The 24847-nt window shown below is 39.2% G+C and overlaps 2 protein-coding genes across 6 annotated transcripts; both read left to right on the top strand.

Moving 5' to 3' along the window:
• The first annotated feature begins 727 nt into the window (after positions 1-727).
• RNPC3 (RNA binding region (RNP1, RRM) containing 3) lies at positions 728-14927 on the top strand. 2 transcript variants are annotated; one of them, XM_005520928.3, is made up of 15 exons: positions 728-973; positions 1955-2002; positions 3206-3324; positions 4047-4124; positions 4840-4951; positions 5425-5493; positions 6114-6262; positions 7209-7334; positions 8077-8213; positions 8992-9153; positions 9321-9415; positions 9495-9553; positions 10145-10277; positions 11101-11173; positions 14706-14927. In XM_005520928.3, exons 1-14 carry the CDS (start codon positions 728-730, stop codon positions 11158-11160), a joined length of 1593 nt encoding a protein of 530 aa, XP_005520985.2. In that variant the 3' UTR covers positions 11161-11173; positions 14706-14927. The 2 variants fall into 2 exon arrangements, with proteins under 2 accessions (XP_005520985.2, XP_087916426.1); XM_088060300.1 differs by having other exon boundaries at positions 13800-14927.
• Positions 14654-24596, top strand: LOC102111993 (pancreatic alpha-amylase). Of its 4 annotated transcripts, none has more exons than XM_088060301.1 (11): positions 14654-14778; positions 18254-18469; positions 19945-20091; positions 20379-20576; positions 21100-21330; positions 22205-22338; positions 22424-22546; positions 22658-22757; positions 22969-23090; positions 23200-23325; positions 23913-24596. In XM_088060301.1, exons 2-11 carry the CDS (start codon positions 18302-18304, stop codon positions 24100-24102), a joined length of 1539 nt encoding a protein of 512 aa, XP_087916427.1. In that variant the 5' UTR covers positions 14654-14778; positions 18254-18301; the 3' UTR covers positions 24103-24596. The 4 variants fall into 4 exon arrangements, with proteins under 4 accessions (XP_087916427.1, XP_005520984.2, XP_087916428.1 ...); XM_005520927.3 differs by lacking the exon at positions 14654-14778 and adding an exon at positions 15770-16012; XM_088060302.1 differs by lacking the exon at positions 14654-14778 and adding an exon at positions 18982-19107 and having other exon boundaries at positions 18338-18469.
• Positions 24597-24847: the final 251 nt, after the last annotated feature.

The raw sequence follows: 24847 nt of genomic DNA, 5'->3' as shown, positions 1-24847 counted from the left end.
GGCTACAGCACACCCCAGCACAGTGCCAGGGCCTGGCTGTCCCTGTCCGCTCCAGCTGCTCAAAGCCACGGCAAGTTCTGCACTGCAGCATCGGGCACTGTGCCTATGTGGGACCCACAGCCAGTGGCAATACTGACACAGGCAGGCAGGGCTTTTGCCAGCTCACAAACACCTAAATAAGTAGGGTAAGACCTGAGATTTCATCAGTCAAGATCGGGGACTCTCTTCAAGATCATGGCCTACTGTCCACCAAAACGGGGCAGACTTCGGAGCCGCCTGTGTGCCTGCAGTGGTAGGTGGCAGGAATTCGTCCATCCTCACTGTCCCAGGTTGTAATTACAGCTGTTTCCCTTGGCCAGGCACAGCTGCTGCCCAAGGCAGCAGGTTCATGCTTGTGCCAGCCACAGTACCTCGCTGTTCAGGTAAGGGAGGGACAAGTCTTTCCAACCAAAGGCTGAGGAGAGGGCACTTTTGAGAGCAACACTTCTTAGGATTTGGCCTGAAAACTGCTACGCATTAAAAAGGGAGGCTGGCGTCTCTCTCAGGAGCAGCATCGCGGACTCCCCCAGGCGGGCTCCGTGCGGAAAGGGCGCTCCTGCCTTAGCGCGCGAATCGCGCCACCTCCACCCGGGGCCAAAGTCTCGCGAGACCTGAGGCAGCGGCCTCACCCCGGCTCTCGCGCGATTTGTTTCGGGCGGCGCGCGGCGGTGCTCGGCCCTGCGCGGCGATGGCGGCGCCGGGCGCAGAGGAGCTGCGGGCGGGCGGCCCGGGGCTGGGCCCGGGGCTGGGCCCGGGGCTGGGCGCTATTCCGCCGCACCCCGGCGTCCCGCCGCACCCCGGTGTCTCGCGGCGGCGCGGGCGCACGCTGCTGGTGCGGCACCTGCCCGCCGAGCTGACGGCGGCGGAGAAGGAGGATCTGCTGCAGCACTTCGGGGCCGTGTCTGTGCGCGTCCTGTCGGACCACGGGCGGCTGGTGAGGGCCGGGCCGGGGCGGGCCGCAGGCAGGGCTGAGCCTGGAGCCGGGCAGGGCGGGGCGGGGGTCCTGCTCCCGGGGAGCCCCGCGGGGCGGTCGGGACGGCGGCCGGCTCCGGGTTCCTGTCCCGCCCGCCGCAAGCCCTCTGCCCGCGGCTTTGGCCTCTTGCCGCTACCAGTGAGGCTGGGGTTAAGCAGTGCAGAAGGGTTTCTTGGCACGTGTAGGGATGCAGTCAAACAGTTCTCTTGAAATCGCTGTTCTGCTTTCTTCTTCCTCCAGATTACTAAAATATGGATGTATTTGTTTTGTGTTAAGTACTCCTCATAAAGAGCCTTGTGTTTTGCAGATCTGCAGATTGATAATGTCTTCGTATTTTATCAGGGTCATTGTTTATAGGATATCGAATATTTTTATAGTGATTTTGGGTATAGAATCATGTGGCAAGATAGGGTAATAAAGTTTGTTAAAACAAATTTAACTTTGAAAGGTGTATTCTGTGAGGATTTGATTTAACTTGGAAAATTGTGGGAAAGGTTAGAAACCTTTCAAACGTTCAGAGTACAATAGTTGCAACTTTTGTAGCAGAAAGAGCATTACTTCTAGGGGTTACTTTGATGAAAATGTTTTGTGAGGTGCTCGGATGAATTTTCTGGTTTGGAACAGGGTTAGACCTCTTTATCCATATGTACTTTCTTGCAGTTTAGAATTGTTTTTGCTTGCTAGAAAAAGACCACTTGTCCTGTATTCCTCAAACTACTCAGCTCATGTCTTAAGTTTGACGCCAGGAGGTACTTTCCTTAAATTCGTAAGAAAAATGTTTTCTAGTTGGCCCAAATGGGAATTAGATGACTACCGTCTGGAAGCTTTCAAATATGTGAATTTGACCTAACAAAGTAGTCAACAAAGGTTCAATGTTTTACCTGCAATCTCTTACCTTTTTGATTCAAATACAGTATATCTTTTTTGTTTGTTTTTTTCTAGAAACATACTGCTTTTGCCACCTTTCCCAGTGAAAATGCAGCTGCAAAGGTTTGTATTGAGTTTGTTAGTGAATGTTTTAGCAAAGCACTGAATTCCCAGTGCTCTAATGTGGTTTACATAGAATCTGGTGCTTAGTGCTAGGAAAAAACAAAGCAGCACCATGTAGTATTAGAGTTCTGTTTCAGGATTTGCTTGCAGAACTTGATTAAATTCTTGAACACTTGGTAGAGTCCTAAGAAAGGCAGATTGAAAGGGGTTTGTGGAAGTCATCCGAGCCAGCCTGTCACACAGAGCCTGGCAAGCTCACAGAAGCTGAGACTGATCAGAGCCCTGTTTAGGATTGGTGTGCATTTATATACAAGCTATAAACCAGAGTTTCCTTGTCTCCTGCCTAATTGTGTATTTGCCATAAAAGTAAGCCCTAGTTATACTCACTATCCAAGTCTGCCTTGAATGCCCAGCTTTGATAAGAAAACTACAGTATTAATAGGGAATATGGATGCCAAAAAGGTAATACTAATAATGCTTTTTAAATACTAGTCTGGTTAAAAAGCCTGTGTCAGAACTTCCCCCTTATACCTTGGGGTGTTGTTTTGGGTTTGGGGTGTTTTTTTGTTTGGGTTTCTTGTTTGTTTTTTTGTTTTTGTTTGGTTTTTGGAGGCTTTTTGGTGGTTTCTTTTGTTTGTTTGTTATTTTCTTCTGCTGCTCCTATTTTTTTTAGACTACACTTTGAAGGACTAAAACTCTGTGAGGTGAGCAGGGGTGAATTAGGTACTTGTGCCAGTTATTAGCAGGCTGTTGGGTTCTGGACTTGAAGAATGCTGGATCTTCCTACTACCTCTGTTAGAATCCTGATTTTAAAATTCCTAGATGTTACTGACAGAGTTTAGCATGTTTGTACTTCATGAGCAGAAGGTTGGTTACTTGAAATTCCAGCAATTTAGTAGGCTGTTTGAAAAGTCTGATTGTTAAAGCTGCTGCTGTGTTCAGGTGACCGACCTCTGCAGTGGTTCTGGTGGTGCAGCCTGGTCCCATTCCTTTCTGCTAGCAGGAAGTGCTGCTTAAAAGAGGGGCTGGGAAGACACAAACCATGCAAAACTCGTGTCCACAGTAGCACAGATTTCACTTAAAGCAGCTGGGACTGCATCCTATAGCCAGTGTGCCACTCATAATAAAAACAGTCATGCTTTCAAATAATTCTTATGTTTGTGCTCTTCCCTTTTTTCTTTTCTTCTTTGTAATTACTTGAAGGCTTTATCAAGACTGCATCAGCTGAAACTTCTAGGTCACACGTTAGTTGTTGAATTTGCAAAGGAGCAAGAGAGTGCACAGGTACTTAGCCAGCCTTGTGTCTCAGACAAGTGCAAAAGGTATGTGCAGAATAATTTCCGTGTTATATTTATGGTCAAGGAAAGAGGATTGTGGATTTGTGGTACTTTGGTAGTACTTCTAACTCAAGGGATAAATTGTAACTGCTTGGAAGTCTTAACAAAGGGGTTCAGATCTGTAGGAGAGTGACTGCATTCCTCCCTGCAGAACTGTGTCATTACCTGTGGAATGTGAAAATAAATTATAAAAATAAGTGATGATGATAATACTAGTATATAATATTGTCTATTTAAAATACTGTATTAAAATATTATTAATAATAAAAATATGCGATAAAAGCTATGTGGTGCTTATTTTTATTATGTACTTAATTAAAAATACTGCAGTAGTTTTCAAGTTATATATTCCATTTTCTGAATATGAACAAATCAATTATTTAACACCTCTGAATTTATGATCTCTGAACAGAGTGCATGATAAACTATTTCAGTTCTTTTCCTGTGAGTGGATTTAAGTCAGGAATGTTTTAATATAGGGAGACTTACTTAAATCTACACAAGTATTTATTTTAGAAGACTGTCACTACTGTAATTACATGTATTAAATATGAGGAATTGATAACAGCTGCATTAATGCAATTGGTAAAAGATGCTAAAAATACCTGTGCTTATTTTTTCTATTAATAGATGATGCATATTTTATATATTACATAAGCCATATCTAAATGTTGCCCTGTTTTAATTATGACTAAATTAATTTTCAGTTTAGAAGAACCAGTGAAAGAAGAGAAGATGGAGCCAAACTGTGTTAAAATAGAGCATGGAATTGCACCCAACCATGGGTTAGTGTTGGGTTTCTATTTATCTTAATTGTTTTATTCTGTTACAGATTATTTTGAAATGTGTTCTGTACTGTTGAACAAGAGTTTTGTTTCCTCCTATGCTACTGTTCCTCAGCCATAGCTGTAGGATAGTTGTCATAATGATGAAGTTTCAGTTCCTCAATTTTAGAATCCTCACAGCTGGGTAGTGACTGGTGCTTTGAGCTGTGAAGTTGTAGATTACAGAACAGCCTTCTGGCACTATGCATGCACTCATGGGGGTTGGAGGGCAGAGGTTCTCCCAGCATTAACAGCAGAATACCACTGACTTGGTTTTCATGATGTTTCTTCCTTTTTTTCCCCCATTTTCATTTTAGCATACAGGAAGTAATAATTTTTTTGAAGCTAATGCAGCCCTTTGAGGTTATGATACTTGTACAGGCTGCTATGTTGTGCTTTTGGTTTTGGACATGTTGATTGTTTCTGTTCGCTTTAGGCTTCTGCATGGCTTGATATTTTCATTATGCCCAAGCCCAGTAAATCTGTCAGGCACAGGGGACCACTCCTTGCTGTTAAAGGCATTGTAAGTGGCCCAAAACTGTTCTAGGAGAAATAATAATATTTCAGTTTTACTTCAAATGTAATCAATAGTTAAGCCTTTAGTAATCTTCTGTTGTTACCAGTGATTAAGTGGAAGTAATGTTAAGGTGTCTTGTTTTCAATCTTTTTTCCTCAGCCTCACCTTCCCCATCAATTCTTGCCTCAAATATTTGTATCCACCACCTTCAAGTGCAATTCTAGCAAATATAGCAAATGCCTTGGCAAGTGTGCCCAAATTTTATGTCCAGGTAAGTGAAAACCAGGAAAAAAAAGAGTATAAAATTCAAAACATTTAATTTTTCTTCTTTTAATTATCCACAGAAGTAACTATTTTTGTCATAGTAAATACTTTTTTTTTTTGTGATTGTGTTAGCCAGTCTTTTTTTTTTTTTCTGTGCTGAAGTGGTGAGATTTTATTAACCTGATGTAGATTACTTAATTGACACTGAAGACTTGGCTGGATATGCTCTGCCAAATAAGATGTGACTTGAGTACCTAGAATTTCACTCTGAGAAGATGCTGTACTTTCTTTATTAGACTTGTTAGGGTGTTGCTTATATTGACTATTAGTGTTGGATCTCAAGTGCAGGTTTCACATTGTTCCTGAACATTAAAACTGTGCTGATTTACACCTGCCAGGAGTGATTGGCTGTTTTACCTAGCAAGAAACTGTTACCACTCACTTACTCAAAGGAAACCTACTTATTTTGACTCATTTCAGGTACTTCATCTGATGAATAAAATGAATCTTCCTCCACCTTTTGGACCAATTACTGCTCGGCCTCCCATGGTAATATTTTAAATATATGTTTGCAGTATTATGGAATTGATTCACAATTTAAAATGTTAGCGGCATGGTAGGAGGTGTAAATCTTAAGAGGATTGCAAATCCTGCTGCAGTTCACTGGGTACATGCTGGTCTTCTAAAGCAATTCTTTTGACTGTACTTAGAACAAAGAAATACTCATCTATGGTAGCAGCACTGGAATGTTTCTAACTGTTAGTTCACTGTTGAAACTGAGATGGCTTTGGAGCCTAAGCCTTCACCCATTGCTTTGACTATATTCTTCTCCTTGAAGAAATACATTCTTTTTGGGAGAGTCCTTGAAACTGAGTGCAAAGTGAAAATCCAGGGTCATGGTTGATTTATTTTTTTATCACCTCAACTTCAGAGAATTAAAACATTCTCTGTTATGCTTCAAAAAACAGATTTTTTTTTTTTCTTGTGGAAAGTTTTTCATTAGTAATATAGTTTACCAAAATGGTATCTAGATCCCTATAAGAATGCTTTGAGAAAATACTTGTTAAATTATCATTTATTGCTTTGACTGTTTTTATTAAGAAAACAAGATATGTTTAGGTTTTTTCCTTAAAAACTTTAATTTTTTTAAACTTTTCCCCCATAATTAGTACGAAGAGTATTTACCAGCACCTGTGCCACCTCCCCCAATCCCACCTCTGCCTCCTGAAGAGCCTCCTTTACCTGAAGAGGAAGAGGAAGGACTGTCTAGTGGGGATGAATCAGAATATGAAAGTGATAATGATGAGGAAAAGGAGAGGTATGCATTTTACAGTCATTTGCAAGTTTTTGGCTCGCTTAAAGTGGTGGTTTTACTTTTCTAGCTTCCAGTTCAGCAAATAGTAATGTTTGCAGCATATAGATGTAGCATCTAGTAAACAGTATTTAGAAATCTTAACAGATGCTTTGAGAAACTCTAGAGTGCAGAAGGACAGTGCAGGTTTAAATGCAGTAAGAAAAGAAAAGTGGCCTACTGGTGTGCAAATTTTCATTTGTTCCCATGTCCAAAAAAAACTAACTAAACAAAAACTCAGCTAGAAGAATGCAGATATATGGAAGCAGAAATTAGATTGTTTTCTGAAGTCTTCATTGTTCCACATCTTTCTAAATTGACTCCTCAGCCTGAATCATCTATGCACACCAACTTCCAGAACATTCTTTGTACGTCAGTGAATATTTCTAGGGGTGATATTTGTGCTGAGGATTCTCTTGCAGTTTTGGGACTGAATTACATCATAGCTGTATTTTTTTAATCTTTAAACTAACACTAAATTAAAAAGCAGCTTTTTTCTTTGCTGTCTAAACTGAGAAGTACTTTACTGAGAAGTAAATCAGAAAGTCTTTATGCTGTATTTGGAAAAACACATCATTTGGGAAAAGGTACCCCTGTTCATTGCCTTAAAATCAAGTTCAGCTCAGGGCATCACAGCTTCTTATGGCTTCAGTGTCCCAGTAAGGAGCATGCTTGGGGAAGGAAGGGCATCACTGACATGTTAGGATTTTGGTCAGTCCTTAACTGCTTTCTGTATATTGATTTGCTGTGTGTTACAGTTTTGGTTTTAAGATAGTTTTACAGTTATATTCTGGAAAGTTCTATGTCAAGAGCTTTAAGGAAAGGGGGAGGGTTTTTAAAATTAGTACTTTCAAATAAATTGTAAACCTCTTTGTTTTGGTTTGGTTTTGGATTTTTTTGTTGTTTAAAATAGAATGACCAAGTTGATGGAATTAGCGACCCTTCAGCCTAAAAGACCAATAAACACAAAGAAACGTGGTGTTAGAAAAAAGCAAAGAATTAAAGACATGTTGAATGTTCCAGTGTGTACTTCCCACAGGTTTGTGATTTTTGCACTTATCCTATTGGTTTTATTGGTCTAAAAATCCTAATGTTCCTCTAGTTTGAACTAAAGTCTGCTCAACAACCTTAAAGTGTGCCTGATTCAAGCTCTGTTTTTTTTCCTTTCAAACTAATAGAAATTCCTTTTCATAGAAAGATGACTAGTTTCATATCACAATTGTGACAGAAGCAATTCGGATTTATTGTTTGGGCTGCTTCTTAAAAGATTAAAAGTATGACACTGGAAGAATAGAAACTGGCTTGCTTTAAAATAAGTTTGGGTCTTGGAACTGCAGTTCTGTGCCACACTAGACAGCAGTGCAGTATTTCTATGTTGTGACGACTGATTGTGAATGCATTTTTACTAATGGCTGCCTGTTTCCTCCAAGTGGTTTGCTACATTTTTTTAAAATGTAGTATATTTTACACACTAGGTGACAGCAGCAGCAAGGCCAGTTATTTTTCATGCTTAAGTTACTGATGAATGTTTTAATTAATGCCTCTGTGTATTGTACTGTGATATGTGATTGCTGGTTTTGCTCCCACTGCCAGACATACCTACTGTATATACTGTATATGCAGTGTTGTAATCACCTGAAACTCTGTTGAGTGAAGTGTACAAAATGGAGGATGTGTTTGTGGTAAACAACTGCATAACATCTAACTGGAAGAAATCTTGTTTTTGACCATGCATTAATCAATGTCTGAATCTTTAATTACCATGTTGTTGTTTTGAACAGTAATTCGCACCCTACACTGTCACCTTCAGATGTCTTTGAGCAGCCGCAGCACATAGGTCATAAAAAAATAGAGTTTCATATTAGTACTGAGATCCCAGCTGTTCTTCAGATAAACTCAGAAAAAGAAGAAAAAAATGGTAAGAGAGTTTGTACTTCAGATGTATTTAATGTTAAGTTGTGGCTTCAGTATGTAAAAGGGTGCTAAAATTTACACCAGGAAATTCTTTTATTTTCCTTTATTGTGTTGGAGCTTTCAACACCAAGTTGTGTCATATTTGTATTTGCCGTTTGTCCCACGTTACAAGTTTTGCAAAGGATCCAGGGGATTTTAAAGGTCTCTCTCCTATGTGCTCTAAAGGTTTATGGTGAATTGCAGTGTCTTTTAAATGTCAGTGTGCAAATGTTACAGATTTTCAGTACTTTATAGTGTAAAGGAATATATCAGGCTAGTTTCAGATTTTTCCTTTCCAGCTCTTAGAGAGCGGCATCCAAGTGACTGCCAGCCCCTTTTCTCTGGTGGATTGATTATCTGCCATCTGGGCAATGATAGCAATGGGGTGTGATGGCTTTTCAGAGGGTGTAGTCAATCTGTGGTTCTTGGTACTTTACAGTAATATCCAGTTTCTTTAAGGGAATCTAGTGTAATGGATACGGGATTGAACAGCAAGGCAAGTTTTATGTTAACTAATGTGTGCTGTGGCCTTTATTTGTACTACATGGGGTTTTATAGGACTGTACAGAGCAGGTGCTTTTGTCAAACCAGGGATTAAGACTCATTTTTAAGGATGCATTCAAATTGCCTTGCAAAGTGTGCTCTATTATAACGTTGCTGGAAGGAATATGGTTTTCTTTCTGGCTCTTGATCTTGGTGTGAATAGATGTACAAACCACTTACATAATTTGTTGACATTTCAGACCTTTATGCAGCCACAGAAGAAATCAATAATACAGGCTTTGGAAGGATTTTCCCAGCTCCTAGCTCAAATGATAAAATGGAAACTGAAGAGGAAGATGATGAAATACCATCAGAATTTATTTCTAGAAAGGATCTAGAAAAAAACAGACTTTCTAGAGAAGGTATAACTGTGAGAATATATTATCTAGTAGTAGCTTTTTCATTTGTTGCAACAAATAGCTTATATAAGTGTTTATTTTCTTAACTGAGCATATAGTAAATTATTTTACACTGAGCAAATGTGCAAAGTAAATGAGCTAAAGCATGGTTTATTTTTTTTGTCTTCAAGAAATGGAAAAATATTCCGTTTTCAAAAACTATGAGCCAGGTGATCCAAATTGCAGGATATATGTGAAGAATTTAGCTAAACAAGTTCAAGAAAAGGTAGGTAAGCAAGCAAATTAAGTATCTATCTAAAGGGCTTTTTCTTAGCGTTTTTCTTACACCTACACTTTAATTTCAGGATCTTAAGTTCATTTTTGGAAGATATGTTGACTTCCAATCAGAGGTGGAACGCAATATGTGAGTTCATTTCATACTTGGTTAAAATTAAGCCTTTTATATTAACTTCTATGACACTGCTGAAAACTGGTATTTTAAAAATAGTCATATTTATGTTTTCTGTGTTTCTTCATAAAGCAAAAACTAGTTACAGCTAAAAATCCTCATTTATAAAGATTAAGACATATAATTATTTCATGAACCATGATTGAAGAGCCTATTATTTTTTTTATTTTTAAGTTACATTTAAAAATAAAAAATATATTTTTTTATTTTTAAAAAATATATTTTCACATTTTTTATATATTTTCATTCCCAGATTTGCTTTTCTTGGCTCTGTGACACAGAAAGAGCTGTGTAGGTGATTGTGTGTATCTGATGATTTTGCATATGTCCTATGTAGTAGTACTGCACGTCAATTTGCCGTCCTGCAGTTTAATGTTACCTTTTAGTAAATGGTTTCCCCAAGCAAAGTGGTCTCCAAGGCCTTAATTTTCCTTGTAGGCTTTGCTTCTGTTTCTGCTATTTCTCCCACATGAAGCATGAGAATGTGTTTGTACTGTGAAATCTGCAAGGTTTGTTAAACGTGAGTAATTCCCACTTGTGCCCTAGGTTTGATATCCGTTTGATGAAAGAAGGCCGTATGAAGGGACAGGCTTTCATTGGACTTCCCAATGAGAAAGCAGCTGCTAAAGCACTAAAGGAAGCAAATGGCTATGTCTTGTTTGAAAAACCCATGGTGGTTGTATCCTTTCCTTTGAGCATTTACATTATATTCTTTGTAATCTCTGCTAATCTCTAGTTTTGTTGTCATAGTGTTCTGCAAAATAGAAAATGCCTTAAGAAAATCAGTCAGCACTAACACAGTGCACTATTTATGGTAGCTGAAAAAAACAGAGAGGGAAGTCTTTTGAAACAGGAAAGTAAAAGTGCTATCTTTAAGAATGAAATTCGCTGGTCTTACATCTTTGATCCTGCAAAGACAATACAAAAGATAATTTAGTTTGTATGACCACTGAATTTAAATTAAATACAAGGTTTTTGACTTGGTTAGGTCTGTGTCTACAGAATGAAGAACATAAGAAATGTTCCTGTAAGTGGTCTCTAGACTGGTTTTTCAACTGGAATGTCACTTTTTGATTGCATAGCACTGGTTTTTTTTTTGTGTGCAAGTCCTTTCTTATTTTTCACTTAAATATTTCATAGTTTATTTCAGTTTCTTTATGCTCACAGTAACTCGCAGCATCTGCTGCTTTTACTGTTTTTCCTCTCAAGTACTGAGACATCAAAGTTAAGTATTAACATGCTGGGTTGGAAGTTTGTAAATATCAAGCATTTATTCTACTGTACTTACCCTGTTTGCATCTAGCCCATTCCCAGTTAGTCCTCCTTACAGGCTCTTGAATAACTGCAGTACTGTGTATCAGTGAGGTCCCAATCTTTGACCGGGAGACAACTGTTGTTATAATACTTCATACTGTAGTGGAATTGATTCACAGATAAAGGTCACTGTCCAGACTGATTGACTTCTACTTATCAGATACTTGTAGTCCTTAACAGAATCTCAGCAATTTGCCCGTTCAGCTAGACCAAAACAAGATGCCAATGAAGGGAAAAGAAAAAAGTAAAACACTCTACAAGGTATGGACTCTGCCTGAAAGTAAAAATAAAAAATTGGGCTGTGGGGTTTTGTAGTGTTTGCTTGGTTTTATTTACGCTAACAGCTTCTTTAGGAATACTGATGATGGAGAGGAAATGTTCCATACAAATTTCTTTTCTTAAATCAGAAGAACAGAGTGCAAGGTATATACTTGGTGTAAATTTAAAACTTTGCTTTTTTCTTTGTTAAAAAACTCAGTGACTGATATTTTCCTAATCGTCATATCATAGGGAGCTTGTCAGTTTCTCTATTCCTTCATCTGCAGAGATAAGGAGAATAATTTTTTTGAAATTGGACAATTTACCTTGTATAAATCATCCAGGGTTTTGGTAGTGAGAAGTGTTGCCTCTTAACTCTTTCCTTTCCACCCTTGCTATTGTAAAGTGATCCTGAAGAACTGGTTCCAGCAGTAAACTCCTGTTAGCTGTAAAGGGTCTTTGCTAACTTTAGAAAATGAGTTCTTAGTGCTGTTGTACCACCCTTTAAACTTGTCTGAATTAGTGAACGATCTGTCACAAAGTGCTGCTTAATGCTGCATTGTTTAAGGCTTCCTTTGTTGTGGAATGTGTAGGTCCTGATTTTTGGCATTACATAAACATGATGAGGAAGTAATTTCTAGCAGAAAGTTGTTATTTAATTTTATTTCTTATCATGTAGTTTTACTTCAATGCTACCTACAATACTAAGTGTATTTCATTTTTGTGAAAGTAAGTCAAGTAAAATTAGCTCTAATTTACCTGAGTGGTTTCATAGACTGCAAAGATTTGCATAATGAACTCTCAAATGACCATGTGAAGTAACTGGTGCAAGAATAAAAAGCATTTATTTCTCAATCTGCATTCTCTGATACATGAGCTAGCTCAAATTTAAAGGGCATTGACCTTAATTCCTGGTTGCAGTTGAGATCACTCTGGTTATTCCTCTGCTTAGAACAAAATTAGCCTGAAATCTTAGCCTGAGTGCTTATGAAACATTACTTAACCCATGGTGTGTTTTTAATCTGGAGCTTGATCCTTGTTGCTCTGAAGAAAACCTGAATTGGAAATAAAGGATGTTAATAGTTGTTTTTGATTTTTACAAATCGGCTGTAAAGCCCACAGTGTGGTTATTGTCATGGTGGAATTTCTGTTTTTAACAGCTACTCTTAATTGCAGGTTCTTCATTCTGTGCATTGTCAAAGGATTTTTAAAATCAGATTTTTTCACTTGTTTCCCTCATAGCTGAAATGCTATTTGGTCTTACTTCCTATTTTGTGTTACTGTTTGTGGTTTGGAAAATCTGTATTTTGTCAAATTAAAGATCACCTTTTTTATAGGCTGCCTTCTGTACTAGTCTTTGAAAAGAGAGAATAGAGCCTTGGCTAAAATGTTCTATTAGGATCAAGTATTTATTAGAATATTTCGGTCTTGTTTCTCACTCCTTTCTTTTTAGAAAAAAACTTCTATTTGTATTATCTAGTGTCTAATAATATTACTAAGGTTTCTTATATCAAAAAAATTTGAAGAATTTTAGTTATTGGAGAACCTGACAGATGAAGCCTGAGCACTTTCATTCTTTTAGGAGTTCCATGTCTTTTCAACTAATTTTGTACATTAATTCTGAATTCATTAAACTTGCTAAATACTAGAATTGCATAAAGAAAATAACAAGGTACTTATTATGTTGATTGTCAACTCAGAAGCTTTTTTTAGAGTGAGTAAACACTACTTGGGCAAGATTTAATTGTGTAAAGTCTGAAAGTCTTTCATGAGTTGCCATCTTACAAGTGTCCCTGGTGTTCTGTCCATGGGAAAACTTCTCACTTACCTTGACTGTTTATATGTTGTAGTCATAACAATGTGCCATGGAATTAAACGGGTTTCTAAGGATCCGTGAGGTTTAATTAAAAATATTTGTTGCATTTCCTAAGTAATGGTTAATCTGAACCCTATTTAAGCATGACTTTTCTTAACATGTTTTCCTGTTCCTGATGGGATATTCTGATGGATGCTGATTTATGATACATAATTCCATGAATGCAAAAACATGAGTCTAGTGTTGTTGGTTTTGTTTTTTAAATTTTCTACAAAGGCTTTATACTTTTTTACAAAAAATACACATGATTTATAAAAATGCTGTAGAACTCCTTGCTGGCAGAAATGTCTTTATTTGTAGACTGGCAAAAAGTTCACCTAAAGTGACTTTTTCCTTTAGCTAAAATAATAAAGTTTCTTTTTGGGAGAAAAGTTACGTGGAAGAAACTGATGTTGAGAGGTCTCCAGCTTCTTCTAAGGGAAGAAGTGGTTTGAAAGCTGGCATTAAAGGGAAACATGTTTGGGTTTTGGACCTGATGGAAATAAAGTGAATCTGTAAAATGGCAAAGACTTGAAGGAGATGGAAAAATCCGCTGCTATCCTAATAGTTCAAGTTACCAAAAAATGTATTTACTTTTGAATATGAAGTTTAGTGTCGATGGACTTATCAGACCTCATTAAATCTCATAAGGTGTTAGAACTGTTTTTTATCAAAGAGGCATATTTGATTTTTTTTGCTAGGTAGCATAAAGTTATGTGTGTGCAATACTGAGAATCAAATAAAATTAAACCACATTCTGCTGTTCTTCTTTAGAAACATTCCTGCGTAAATACTGCAGTAATACTGTCATGCAGAGTGTATCCTTTCTTGTTGTATCCTTTTTTTGTGCAATGTTTCCTGTAGCACTCAACTGCATCTTAAGTTTTCATATAGAGTAGGTGTGGGGAGGAGTTAATGTGTTTTAAGCCCGAGCTAATCTAATCATTTTAAAAAACAAGTTTTTTCAGGGGGGAAAAAGGAAGCCAATGTCTGTGTTGTGTGAATAGACACAATGAAGGTTCTCAATCTGAAAAGGTGCCTTTCACCTTTCTCCTCACCCTGTTAATTTGTGGTCCTATTCCTTAGTGCAAGTTCTAGCTCATACCAGCTGATCTATGTGAAGCTGTGCTGAGCTCTCACTGACCAAGTTAACTTATTTTTCTTTAAATACATATTAATATAATAATATGTTAGCTAAAATATATTGCAGAGCCGTCTTAATATTAAGGGGTTAACCAGTATTTTAGATCATTTGATGATTACTGTTGTCCTGCTACATGAGAAAATCTGGAGTTGATTTAGTTTATACATTCCTTACTTTGTCTTTTTAGAGTAAAGAAGAAAATTAACAATATCTTGCAATTAAGTATTTGGAGCTGGACTAATAATCAACTCACTGCTACCTTTTTGTTGGTTGTTTGGGTTTTGTTAGATTGCTCTCTGCACTGAGGTAGTGTTGTTGCTAGTGACTTACATGTTTCCTGTGGGTTTCATACTACATTACTGTTTAACTTTCTATAATATTAAGTTAATACAGCCTGCATTTATTAAGATGTATTTTTCACAGACATTAAGCACTTTTTAAAACACTAAGCATCTTTCAATTTAGTTGTCAAAAGCCAATATAACACTGCTGTTTCTTGTAGTTCTTACTTTTAACATGCCTTTGTGATGTTCCAGGTCCCTTTTGTGTTCCATCTCTTTCAAGTTATTACCAAGCTGGGGAAGAAGCAATCATCAGGACTCTTGAACTGTGCGTAGTAGCATTTCTAAAGTACTTAAGGCAGAGAATAAATTCTCACATCATAAAGATTCCATATACATTTAAATATCACAAGACTTGCATCATAAATGTATGTTAGATTGCTTGTGAAATCTAATAAATTATTTCCCTTCTCTTCATTTTGCTGCCTTCTCTTTGTTTTGAATTCAGTTCTTGGGGTTTTGAGTGGGACGGATTTTGTTGTCTTGAAGGCCTAGCAGAAGGACTGGTGCATTGGCCTGAATTGGTACTGTGAAACTGGGCACTGTTCTTCCTCAGTAATTAACCTGCATTGTTCATATGCTACTTGAAAACTGTCACTAGTGGGACTGAAGTCATTAAAACCAGAGTAGCTGTTAAAACTGGTACAGATGTGGTCCTTGCTCTGTTGAGGGTGATAATAACAGTGGTCACATAGTAGGATTTGCTACGTACTGGGCTGGTCAGTGGAACTGTCTGAAACCATGTGGGAAACATTACAATGACGTTTAATTGACAAGTGGTTCTAGTCCAGTGGATTTAAAGTTATTCCATAAATTACTTAAATCGTAGTTGATGGTGTGGGAATTGGCTGGTGTAAAAGATTTTTGTCATTATTCCAGCTGCATACAGTCTAAATCCCTAGTATTGGTGGCTGGACCAAAGTCTATCTTTGCTATTTTTTTTCAAATTTGAACTGGCTTAGCAGATTACTTTAAAGTGCTGTCAGTGGAATTTTTACTAGTTTACTTGCTGCATTCCCATGGGGACTGTGTAATTGTTCCTTTAATCCTAGAGGGTTTTTTCAACTTTAATCTGTCCTAACACCCATGTTGAGCTACACGTACAGAGTGAATTTTCAAAGTGCCGAAGTGGGAGTACAGCAAGGTGGTGCTGTGCTCAAGGACAAAAATTCTTTGTAAAAACGTGCGGGAAGTGCCCGTTCGGGGAGCTGCGCCCCATCCCGCCTTGTCCCCGTGGCGGGGCGGGCCCGGCGGAAGGGGCGGCCCCCGCACGTAGCCCCGCGGCCCGGCCGCACGGGGAGCGCTGCCGGGAGGCGCCGAAAGGGCGGCCCAAGCAAGCGGGCTTGCTTCGCCTGCGGCAAACGCGGGGCTGCTGCGGGGACATCCGTGGGGAGCCGCTGGAGGAGACAGGGCCGCCGCTGCCCTTCCCTGTGACAGCCTTTGGCAGCTGCAGCTTCAGCAGCACGGCGTCGGACGTCCCGCAGACCTAACGGGGGTTGCAGGTGTGTTGCAGAGGGCGGCTGGCCCGCACGGCTCAGGCCGTGACCCAGCAGAAGAGAAGGTGACCCGAGTTCCCGTGTTGGCCAGGAGAGCAGTAGGGCTCTGTAGCGACACTCCGCTCCCGAGTTCTCTGCAGGCAGTCAGTGTTGCTCTCTTCCACGTAGTCTTTTGTTACTTTTCCAAGTTTCAAAAATATTCTGAAGCTAGAGCCATCAGAATGCGATGAGGATTTCAACATCCCCATTCTCTTGTTATTGATTGTATTGAAGGCAGAGCAGCCATAAACCCGTTTCAGAGAAATTAAAATCTACATTGAGTCTTTAAGCACTAAGTTTTGGACCTGGTTGGGTCAAGGTACATTATTCTTACTACTTTGTGTATTTACTGCTGGAAATAAGACTTGCCAATCTGATAAATGCTTCTCTTATCAAAGAAGATCAAATTTTCTTTGCTCATTTTCTTTCAATGTATGTTCTTATCAGGGTCAAAAAGCATTCCTTCATGAAAATGGAAGCACCCAGAACAACTGCTTGTGGCTGAAACTTAATCTGTATACTTTACCGAAGATTTACAACTACGTTGTATTAAAGTTATTTTGTTCACAAGCAGAAAAACAAGCTAAATATACCAAATGCTTAGTTCAAAGTAACTCTGCCTGCTTGAGAAGAACAGTGACAGCTAATAGCAGTAGGCTCTGGAAGGCATGTTCTACACTTTATAAACTGCTATATTTTGTGCCTAAAGTTGCTCCAAAGAGTGCTTCACTACCTGAGAGATATGGATCATCCTTTCCTTGAAGCAGAAACGAGGGCAGTTTTGTAGAAGTCATGTATGATTATATATAAACTTATGTCTGGGTTTCTGTATCACAGCACGTCAAGAGCGTTCAGCAATGCATTCCCATGTGTGTATTAAAAGCACTGGAAAAGCACTGGTTTCCATCGTGCAGCAAACCTGAGGGCCCTTGTGTTCATGTTTAAACCTTCACTGCGGTGTTTGGTTTCCCCTGTGACAGGAATCTCTCTTTGCTCTGTGTCATTTCTGTAAAATAACTTTTTATAAACAATAGATACAGGAAAGTAACAAGATTCTGTGTTTTGTTATTTCAGGGAAGTATTAGTTCAGCCATTTGTGTGCAGAAATTCTTTTTGTAGGATTTCTTTGTATCTCAGACTCTCCAAACCAACTTCTAAATGTGAAGAGTGCGAAATAGGGTTCTCAATAGAGTAACATATACCTTGATAGTTGTTTCATTTGTGGTTTGTTACATGTTGTATCTCTCACAGTGATGAAAAAGAGAGACAAAGATTGTTGTCTTTGTCCCTAATAGGATTGTCATCCCCTACAAATTGGATATGGGTTGGGAAATGCAGTTAGTTCCTAACCTAGCTCATCAGAAGGGGATGTAGCTGATTTCAAGCTTCTGGAGAGCTCCTTTTGCAGAACTCTTTGTACTTGGGCACTTAGAAAGATATGGAGCTCCACAGCTCTTCTAACATCTGCATGCCATGGCCCACATTCTTAAAAGGAGAATATCTTCACACAAACAGGTGTGCTGAGATCAGACATGCAGCATTTCTGGGTTTGAGTCACTATAATTAATGATTTCTGTATCTGAGAGATCTTCCAGGTTTTAGGCTGTTGATTGAATGAGAGATGTCGTGCATATTGTGAATGACAGACTCACATATGTGAAACCTCCAGAATATCTGGGGTTTCATAACAAATCATGGTTTAAATATGCTGCTTCTGCAAGGTCTTGTCCAAATATTGACAAATATTGGACAAATATTACTGAATTGGTACTGTGAAACTGGGCACTGTTCTTCCTCAGTAATTAACTTGCATTGTTCATATGCGACTTGTCCAAATATGTTCAAGTTGTAGCAGCACCATTTTGTAAAAAAACATGCCTCTCAAGGATAAGTAAGAATGTATAATAATGTACATTAAAATGAGAAATAAAATGTCCATTGCCATCTATGTAAGTGTTTCTTTGCCCTTTGGAGTACTTTTTTGCTTTATACTAATAAAACCACAACTTTTGCATTCTAGTGGCAGCCTGCATTAGGCAACATCTGAATTTTAACTGCATGAAAACAGAGTTACTGTTAGTATGGGAATTTGATATAGTTTGGATAAAATCCAGTTCTCATATAAAATGACAAGTAAATAAATATGATGCCAGAGATGAGTTTACCTTTAAATGTGTATTTTCTAATGTGGACTTTACCCTCTTGCAGGAACATGGACAGTTAGTAAGAAGAGCAGAACTGATCACAAAGCACTGGATGGGGATCTATTTTCTGCTGTTAACTGCAGGGCTCTGCTGGGGGCAGTACAACCCCAACACTCTCCCAAAGAGAACATCTATTGTGCATCTCTTTGAATGGCGCTGGCAGGATATTGCTCAGGAGTGTGAACGCTACTTAGCTCCTAATGGATTTGGAGGTGTTCAGGTATGTCTGTTCCTATCAGTAGGTAGTAAAATTACTACATAGATGATAATTTGTTTTTTCACTGAAAATGTTTAATTTGTCAAAGGACAGGTACTGAACAAGAAAAATAGATATTGGTAATGGAAGTAGTAAATGCTGACAAATATATTCTTCACCTATCATCAAGTAAGCATGAATTTATTTCGTTGCCCCAAAGTGCATGTTTTGCAGTCTCTGCTATTACATTTAGATGAATTAGAATTGCATATCACTTGATAAATCCTTTTTTTACTGCTATGAAGAATAACCTATGTTTATCTGCTTGATATTATTTGAATCAAAGGAAGCTGTTAAGAGCTAGATAAATGTAAAATGAAACTATGACTGAAGAAAGGGCTTCCAAAGAGAAAAAAGTGCTGAAGTTTTTAAATAATTAAGTACAAAAGGCTGCTAATTGTGTTCACCCAAATGAGCAAGTTTCTCTCTGTAGAGCACAGTGTCACAGTAAACCACTAAGAGACCCTTCTTTGCAGGAACCTGGTGTGCGCAGGCGGAAGCGAACTGAACGCAGGTTCTGGTGAAGGTGTCCCTGTGTGAGTCAGTTCTGTCTGAACAACAGAGACATGTTCCTGTGGAACCAGTACTGGCACTTGGGTGAGGTAGCATGGCAGGAGAACAGCCACTTATTAAAGTATTTCAGTTTACCTGTCAGATTGCTCAGGAAAAATTGGTGTGAAGTCTGCCTCTCTCTTGTAGCCCAACAGATTGCAAGCTGGCCTGAGTGAGAACTTTCCCATAATTTTCAAATAATCATCTTTTCTTTGCAACCTTCTTTCCAGGCACACAGAGCAGATTGATTTTAAACTGCTTTCTCAGACTGTGGCCTATGCCTGTTCACCTTTTTAATCCATTCTGTGGCAGGGTCGAAGGAAGTTTTTTTCAGATGATGACTTGCTGAGCTGGTCAGGAAGGCGTGGCAGTTAAGAGGCTGTAGGGATCTTTCTGAGAAATGGTTGGATCAGGTTATGCCCAGAGACTTGGAGGTAGCAGCAAAGCTTGTTGCCTAAAAAGTATCCTGAAAAGTCTGTAAAAGAAGGAGGTGTAACTCACCTGTAAGCTTCAAAGAATTAGGTCAAGAATGTGTTCATCCAGAACATTACAAAAATGGGAAGTTGGATCAATTTTAAAGGCAGGATGTTGCATCAGTTGTTATGTAGTCACTTCCTCTGCTGACCTACTTCTTCAAGTTCAGATGCTTCTTTTCGAATCTTGCAGTCATGAAGATAATTAGGACACTCTGTTCATGGACCTAATTTTTATACTGTGTTTCTACCTGTTGAAGGCCAGGCCTAAGTCTTTTATTTCCAGCCTACTACAGTGTAAGCAGAGGATACTGAGGATCTAAGTGGGTTATGTTCTTTTTCTAAAAATACTAGGCAAACAAATTAACCTTTATCACTATCCTGTGTTACCAAGTGCTATTGTTTTATTCACAGATTTCACCTCCAAATGAAAATGTTATCATTACTGACCCCCAGCAACCCTGGTGGGAAAGATACCAGCCTGTCAGCTACAAGCTGTGCACAAGATCTGGAAATGAAACTGAATTTAGAGACATGGTGACCAGGTGCAACAATGTTGGAGTAAGTACTCTTGAAACCTTCTGGTGTTTACAATGGAAGAATATAGCCAAGCAGTGATTCTACCATTTAAAAAAATGAATGCAGTGTTACCTGCCTGTGTCTTGAGCTGCATGTTTTATCACTCTTGCTGTATGCTAACAAAAAAAATAAAAAATTGAATAAAATGTTGGGTCAAGCAAGCAAGCAGAAATAGGGGGAGAGGGCAGGAGGTATGGGAGAGAGAACATTAATTAGTGGTGCTGTGAGAAGTAGCTTTTTCAAATTGTTATGTGGAAACTGTTCTCTAGGTGCACATTTATGTGGATGCAGTAATCAACCATATGTGTGGAGCTAATGCTGGGGCTGGTGACCATGCTACTTGTGGAAGCGATTTCAATGCAAAGACCGAAGACTTCCCAGCTGTGCCCTATTCTGCCTGGGACTTTAATGATCATAAATGTAAATCTAGAAGTGGAAACATTGAGAATTATCATGATATATCTCAGGTAAACCTACAACTATAGTTTTCATGTACATCTGTTCCCGTGCTGTGATTTCTTTGCTCTCAGTTACAGTGAGACTTTTTTAAAAGGAATATAACAAAGACTCACAAAAAGCCATCCAAATTAATAGCAGAGGTTAGTGTTGCTATCAGGAGCACCACTTCTTAAAGGGATGGCTGTACTTGAGACAATGGGTCAGTTTCAGATTCAGACAAATGTGCTTAGGGAATTAATTAAGACAATTTAAAGCTCATAAAATCTATTTATGTGTTATAAAGATAGAAGATACTATTTGCCTTTTATTGTAATTTGAAAGTTTTCCTTGGTCTCAATTTCAAAAAAGAGGGGTAAATGCAATTTCTTATTTCAGCTTCTGTGTCGATGACTTTCTAGAGGAAAGATGTGCATGGGGAACAAAGGCTACTGAAGGTTTTATTTGATATCATAAAGAACATTCAAAACGCGTGTAGAACGCTACATGAAGTTCATTAGGTGAGAAGTGTTTGATTTGAGGATTTTTGGCCAGGTGCGGGACTGCCGCCTGGTCAGCCTGCTGGACCTGGCCCTGGAGAAGGACTACGTGCGCTCCAGGATTGCCGAGTACCTGAACCAACTTGTTGCCATCGGCGTAGCAGGGTTCCGGATCGATGCTGCCAAGCACATGTGGCCTGCGGATGTCAAGGCGATTTTAGACAAGCTGAAAGATCTAAATACTCAATGGTTTCCTGCAGGAACTAAACCTTTTATTTACCAGGAGGTAATCTTTATTTTTTAAAATTTTTACTTCACAAACATATTTCTTGCAGGCCCAGTACAGACCTGGTCACACATGGCAATGCTTTGCATGGGCTGAGCCCAAGCAGATCTACAGAAATCATCCTCAATACCATCCTCAATCATAATTTACAAATAGCTAATCTGCCCGTAACTGGTACTTGATTTGCAAAATGCCCCACTTGTTTTGGATCTTCTGGAATTAGGCAACCTGGAAGTTTTATTGAGATGAAATTTACTACACTGAAGTTAGTGTAAAAATTCTGTTGGTTTAAAAAAGAGATTTAATTTCCTGAATTTTAAATTCTGGATAATAAATTGCAACAGAAGACATAAGTGTTGATTGTGGTCTGAAACTTTATTTTCCAATAGCATAACAACTATTACTTGATATTCCAAATTTTTGTTTTACATTTGAATAACAAATTGGAAGAAACAGGTAAGCGTTGGTTTCAGCAGAATCTAAATGTGCTGCACACATTTTATTAAATTAGGATCTTGCCTGCAAAGTCTAGGCAAATAGAAACATTCTTTAACTCACATATTAAGAGGATGCAGCACAACTGCTGGAAGCAGAGACACAGATGACCATACTAAATATAAAATGAGTGCAGCCCAAGCCTTAATCATGGGTAAGTGATCAGTTGGGGTAAGGAGATAGAGGATAGAGATGGAAATGAGATTCACAGCTGGGCTAAGCTAAAAGGAGAAAATAGCCTTGCATACAGTTTTGCAGGAAAGCCAAATAACATAATTAGCTCAAGTACTGTCCCCTTAAATGAAGCAATGTCTAAAGCAATATCTTTTATTTGTTCAGTTTTTGAGTAGAAAGCAATGCTCTGTCTTTCCTGTACCAGGTAATTGACTTGGGTGGAGAGCCCATCAAAGGCAGCGAATACTTTGGAAATGGCCGAGTGACAGAATTCAAATACGGTGCCAAGCTGGGGACAGTGATCCGCAAGTGGAACGGAGAAAAGATGGCCTACTTAAAGTAAGGATGAAGATGCTGCAACTTATCCAGGATTCACTGGATACACCAATTGACAGGGTAGCTTCAAGTCTGTGCTTTTGTTTAGGAACTGGGGAGAAGGCTGGGGCTTTGTGCCTTCCGACAGAGCCCTGGTCTTTGTGGATAACCACGACAACCAGAGAGGACACGGGGCTGGTGGAGCTTCTATTCTCACCTTCTGGGATGCCAGGTAAGGGATTGCTCTTGTCTGGGTGATGCTTCTTGCTTTTGCTTGTTTGTCTGTGTGTTCTCTGGCAGGTTCCTCCTTCCATGTCTCACTCCTTGTTTGTCCAACAAACAGGCTCTATAAAATGGCATCTGGTTTCATGCTTGCCCACCCGTACGGGTTCACACGTGTGATGTCAAGTTTCCGGTGGCCAAGATATTTTGAAAATGGAAAGGTGAGCTATTAATGCTGAAGACCCATCCATGAGGATAAAGGGTTAGAAGAGGGCCAGAGAAGTAGTGCAGTGCATTTCAGTTTGTCAGGTGATTTCCCTGTGCCATGCTGGATGTAGCCGGTGAAACTGTGATGCTCCCTCTGGCTTTGCTCTCCAGAGGGGCTCTCTGCATTTTCAGTCAGAAGATATAAAGCTGTCTTTTTAATGACAGGATATCAATGACTGGGTTGGGCCCCCAAGTAACGCGGATGGCTCCACAAAGCCTGTTACAATCAACGAGGACACGACCTGCGGCAACGACTGGGTTTGTGAACATCGCTGGCGTCAGATCAGGTAGGGCACTGGGGAGAAACAAGATGTAAAAGCACTTGCTTCTGCTTCCTGCTCCACGTGGCTTTAGAGCTGCTGCAGGTGCAGTGACAGACATTGCTTGTGTTTTCAGGAACATGGTTATCTTCCGTAACGTGGTGGATGGTGAGCCTTTCTCCAACTGGTGGGACAATGGCAGCAATCAAGTGGCTTTTGGCCGTGGTAATAAAGGCTTCATCATCTTCAATAATGATGACTGGTAAGTAGGAGGGAAATAAATTATAATTTATTACAATTAAAAATAAATATTATTTATTAAATATGCATTTAAAAAGTCTAGTTAGTAATGAAACCTTTACAGGTGTTGTTAGCTTGAATAGATACTTCTAATGGATGCCCCAGTTGCTGACAATTTATATTTAGCATTTTCCACTCTACCATAGACACTCTTCACTCTTGGCAGTTCAGGCCTTTTACTATTTCCCAGTCCTGAAGCTGGCTGTGTCACTGGGCCAGGTCAGCCAGCAAAGTCTAATTTTATAGAAGTGAGGGAACTTGTAAATTTGGGAATATGTTCCAAATGTGATAGTTTTAAAAACTGTATTGGACTCTTTTATGCAAGAATGGGATATGAGAACAGGAGTATGTCAGGAGTATGTCTAATAATTAGCTATAGATTGTGGTGATGAGCAATTTGAAGCATGTAGTGATTGAATAGATTCTGCAGTGTCCAGAGAAGGGCTAGAGGATAACTCCAGAATTATCTAACATCTGATGTCTCCAGTATGATTTGAAGAGCATTTTAGAGTCCTCATAATGCTTATAGCACTCTGTTCTTTTCCAAAGGTCCTTGAATGTATCTCTGCAGACCGGTCTGCCTGCTGGCACTTACTGTGATGTCATTTCTGGGCAAAAAGAAGGTGACTTCTGTACAGCAGTTGAAGTTCGTGTTGCTGCTGATGGCATGGCTAATTTCCTGATTGGGAATGAAGATGAAGACCCATTCATTGCCATTCATGTTGATGCTAAATTGTAACCAGATGCGTTGTGCATGTGCTATTCCTTCTCCTCTGTATCTTTGTTAACAGCAGACAGATGTGCTGAATGTCCTGGCTCTCCACACTGCATGAGCCGAGACCGAGCAAAGTGTGTTAGCTGTAATACTAATGAAATAGTGAACAGCTGCTGTACAGAGAACTGGTGGTGCCAGTGCAGATCTGGGGGTGGTGCTATATATCTGTGCATTTTTAAGTGCACTTTATTCAGTTAAGGTACTAATAAAAAATGGAAGAAGATTGACATTATTAAATTTAAAATCGTGCTGTTCTGTGCATAAGTGGAAATGTAGTTCTCTTTAGGGGCAAGCAGGATTGGGAATTGACAGGCTATCCAAAAACCAAGAGAAGACCCCTTTGTGCTGAAACATATCACATTCAAGTTGATAAAAAGTTATATCAGTTGAAGATGTATTTCTTCTGTTGGTCTGTACATTCTTTCTATCTGGTGAATAAAAAATGGCATTGAGATTAAGTTTATCCCTTTTTTGTGACAAAACAAACATGGGAGCCAGGGTCAGAAGAAGCTGGTCCATGCCAGTCACTTATTCCAGCCTGTGGCATCATTCAAGCCTGTGTGTTACCTGGTTCACAGTCAGCTTGTGCCTGTACAAATCAAAGCCACACATTCTTACCCTAATGCTGACTTGATCTGCATTGCTGATGGCTGTAATGCACTCACCATTAGGATGGTGGGCACTCCCAGTTGCAAGAAAGCAATATGTG

Source organism: Pseudopodoces humilis, chromosome 10, assembly GCF_049639895.1.
Source record: "Pseudopodoces humilis isolate 2021_Gansu_Grassland_sample_001 chromosome 10, ASM4963989v1, whole genome shotgun sequence".
Lineage (NCBI taxonomy): Eukaryota > Metazoa > Chordata > Aves > Passeriformes > Paridae > Pseudopodoces > Pseudopodoces humilis.
This window is presented reverse-complemented; position numbering and strand designations above follow the sequence as displayed.

What these genes read in the sequence shown, in the direction of transcription:
- RNPC3 (XM_005520928.3), top strand. Translation starts at nt 728, where the DNA reads ATGGCGGCGCCGGGCGCAGAGGAGCTGCGGGCGGGCGGCCCGGGGCTG. An exon ending in TGTCGGACCACGGGCGGCTG is followed by an intron (nt 974 to 1,954) that starts GTGAGGGCCGGG and finishes GTTTTTTTCTAG; the next exon opens with AAACATACTGCTTTTGCCAC. An exon ending in AATGATGAGGAAAAGGAGAG is followed by an intron (nt 6,263 to 7,208) that starts GTATGCATTTTA and finishes TGTTTAAAATAG; the next exon opens with AATGACCAAGTTGATGGAAT.
- LOC102111993 (XM_088060301.1), top strand. Translation starts at nt 18,302, where the DNA reads ATGGGGATCTATTTTCTGCTGTTAACTGCAGGGCTCTGCTGGGGGCAG. An exon ending in CCAGGTGCAACAATGTTGGA is followed by an intron (nt 20,092 to 20,378) that starts GTAAGTACTCTT and finishes ACTGTTCTCTAG; the next exon opens with GTGCACATTTATGTGGATGC. An exon ending in GATATTTTGAAAATGGAAAG is followed by an intron (nt 22,758 to 22,968) that starts GTGAGCTATTAA and finishes TTTTAATGACAG; the next exon opens with GATATCAATGACTGGGTTGG.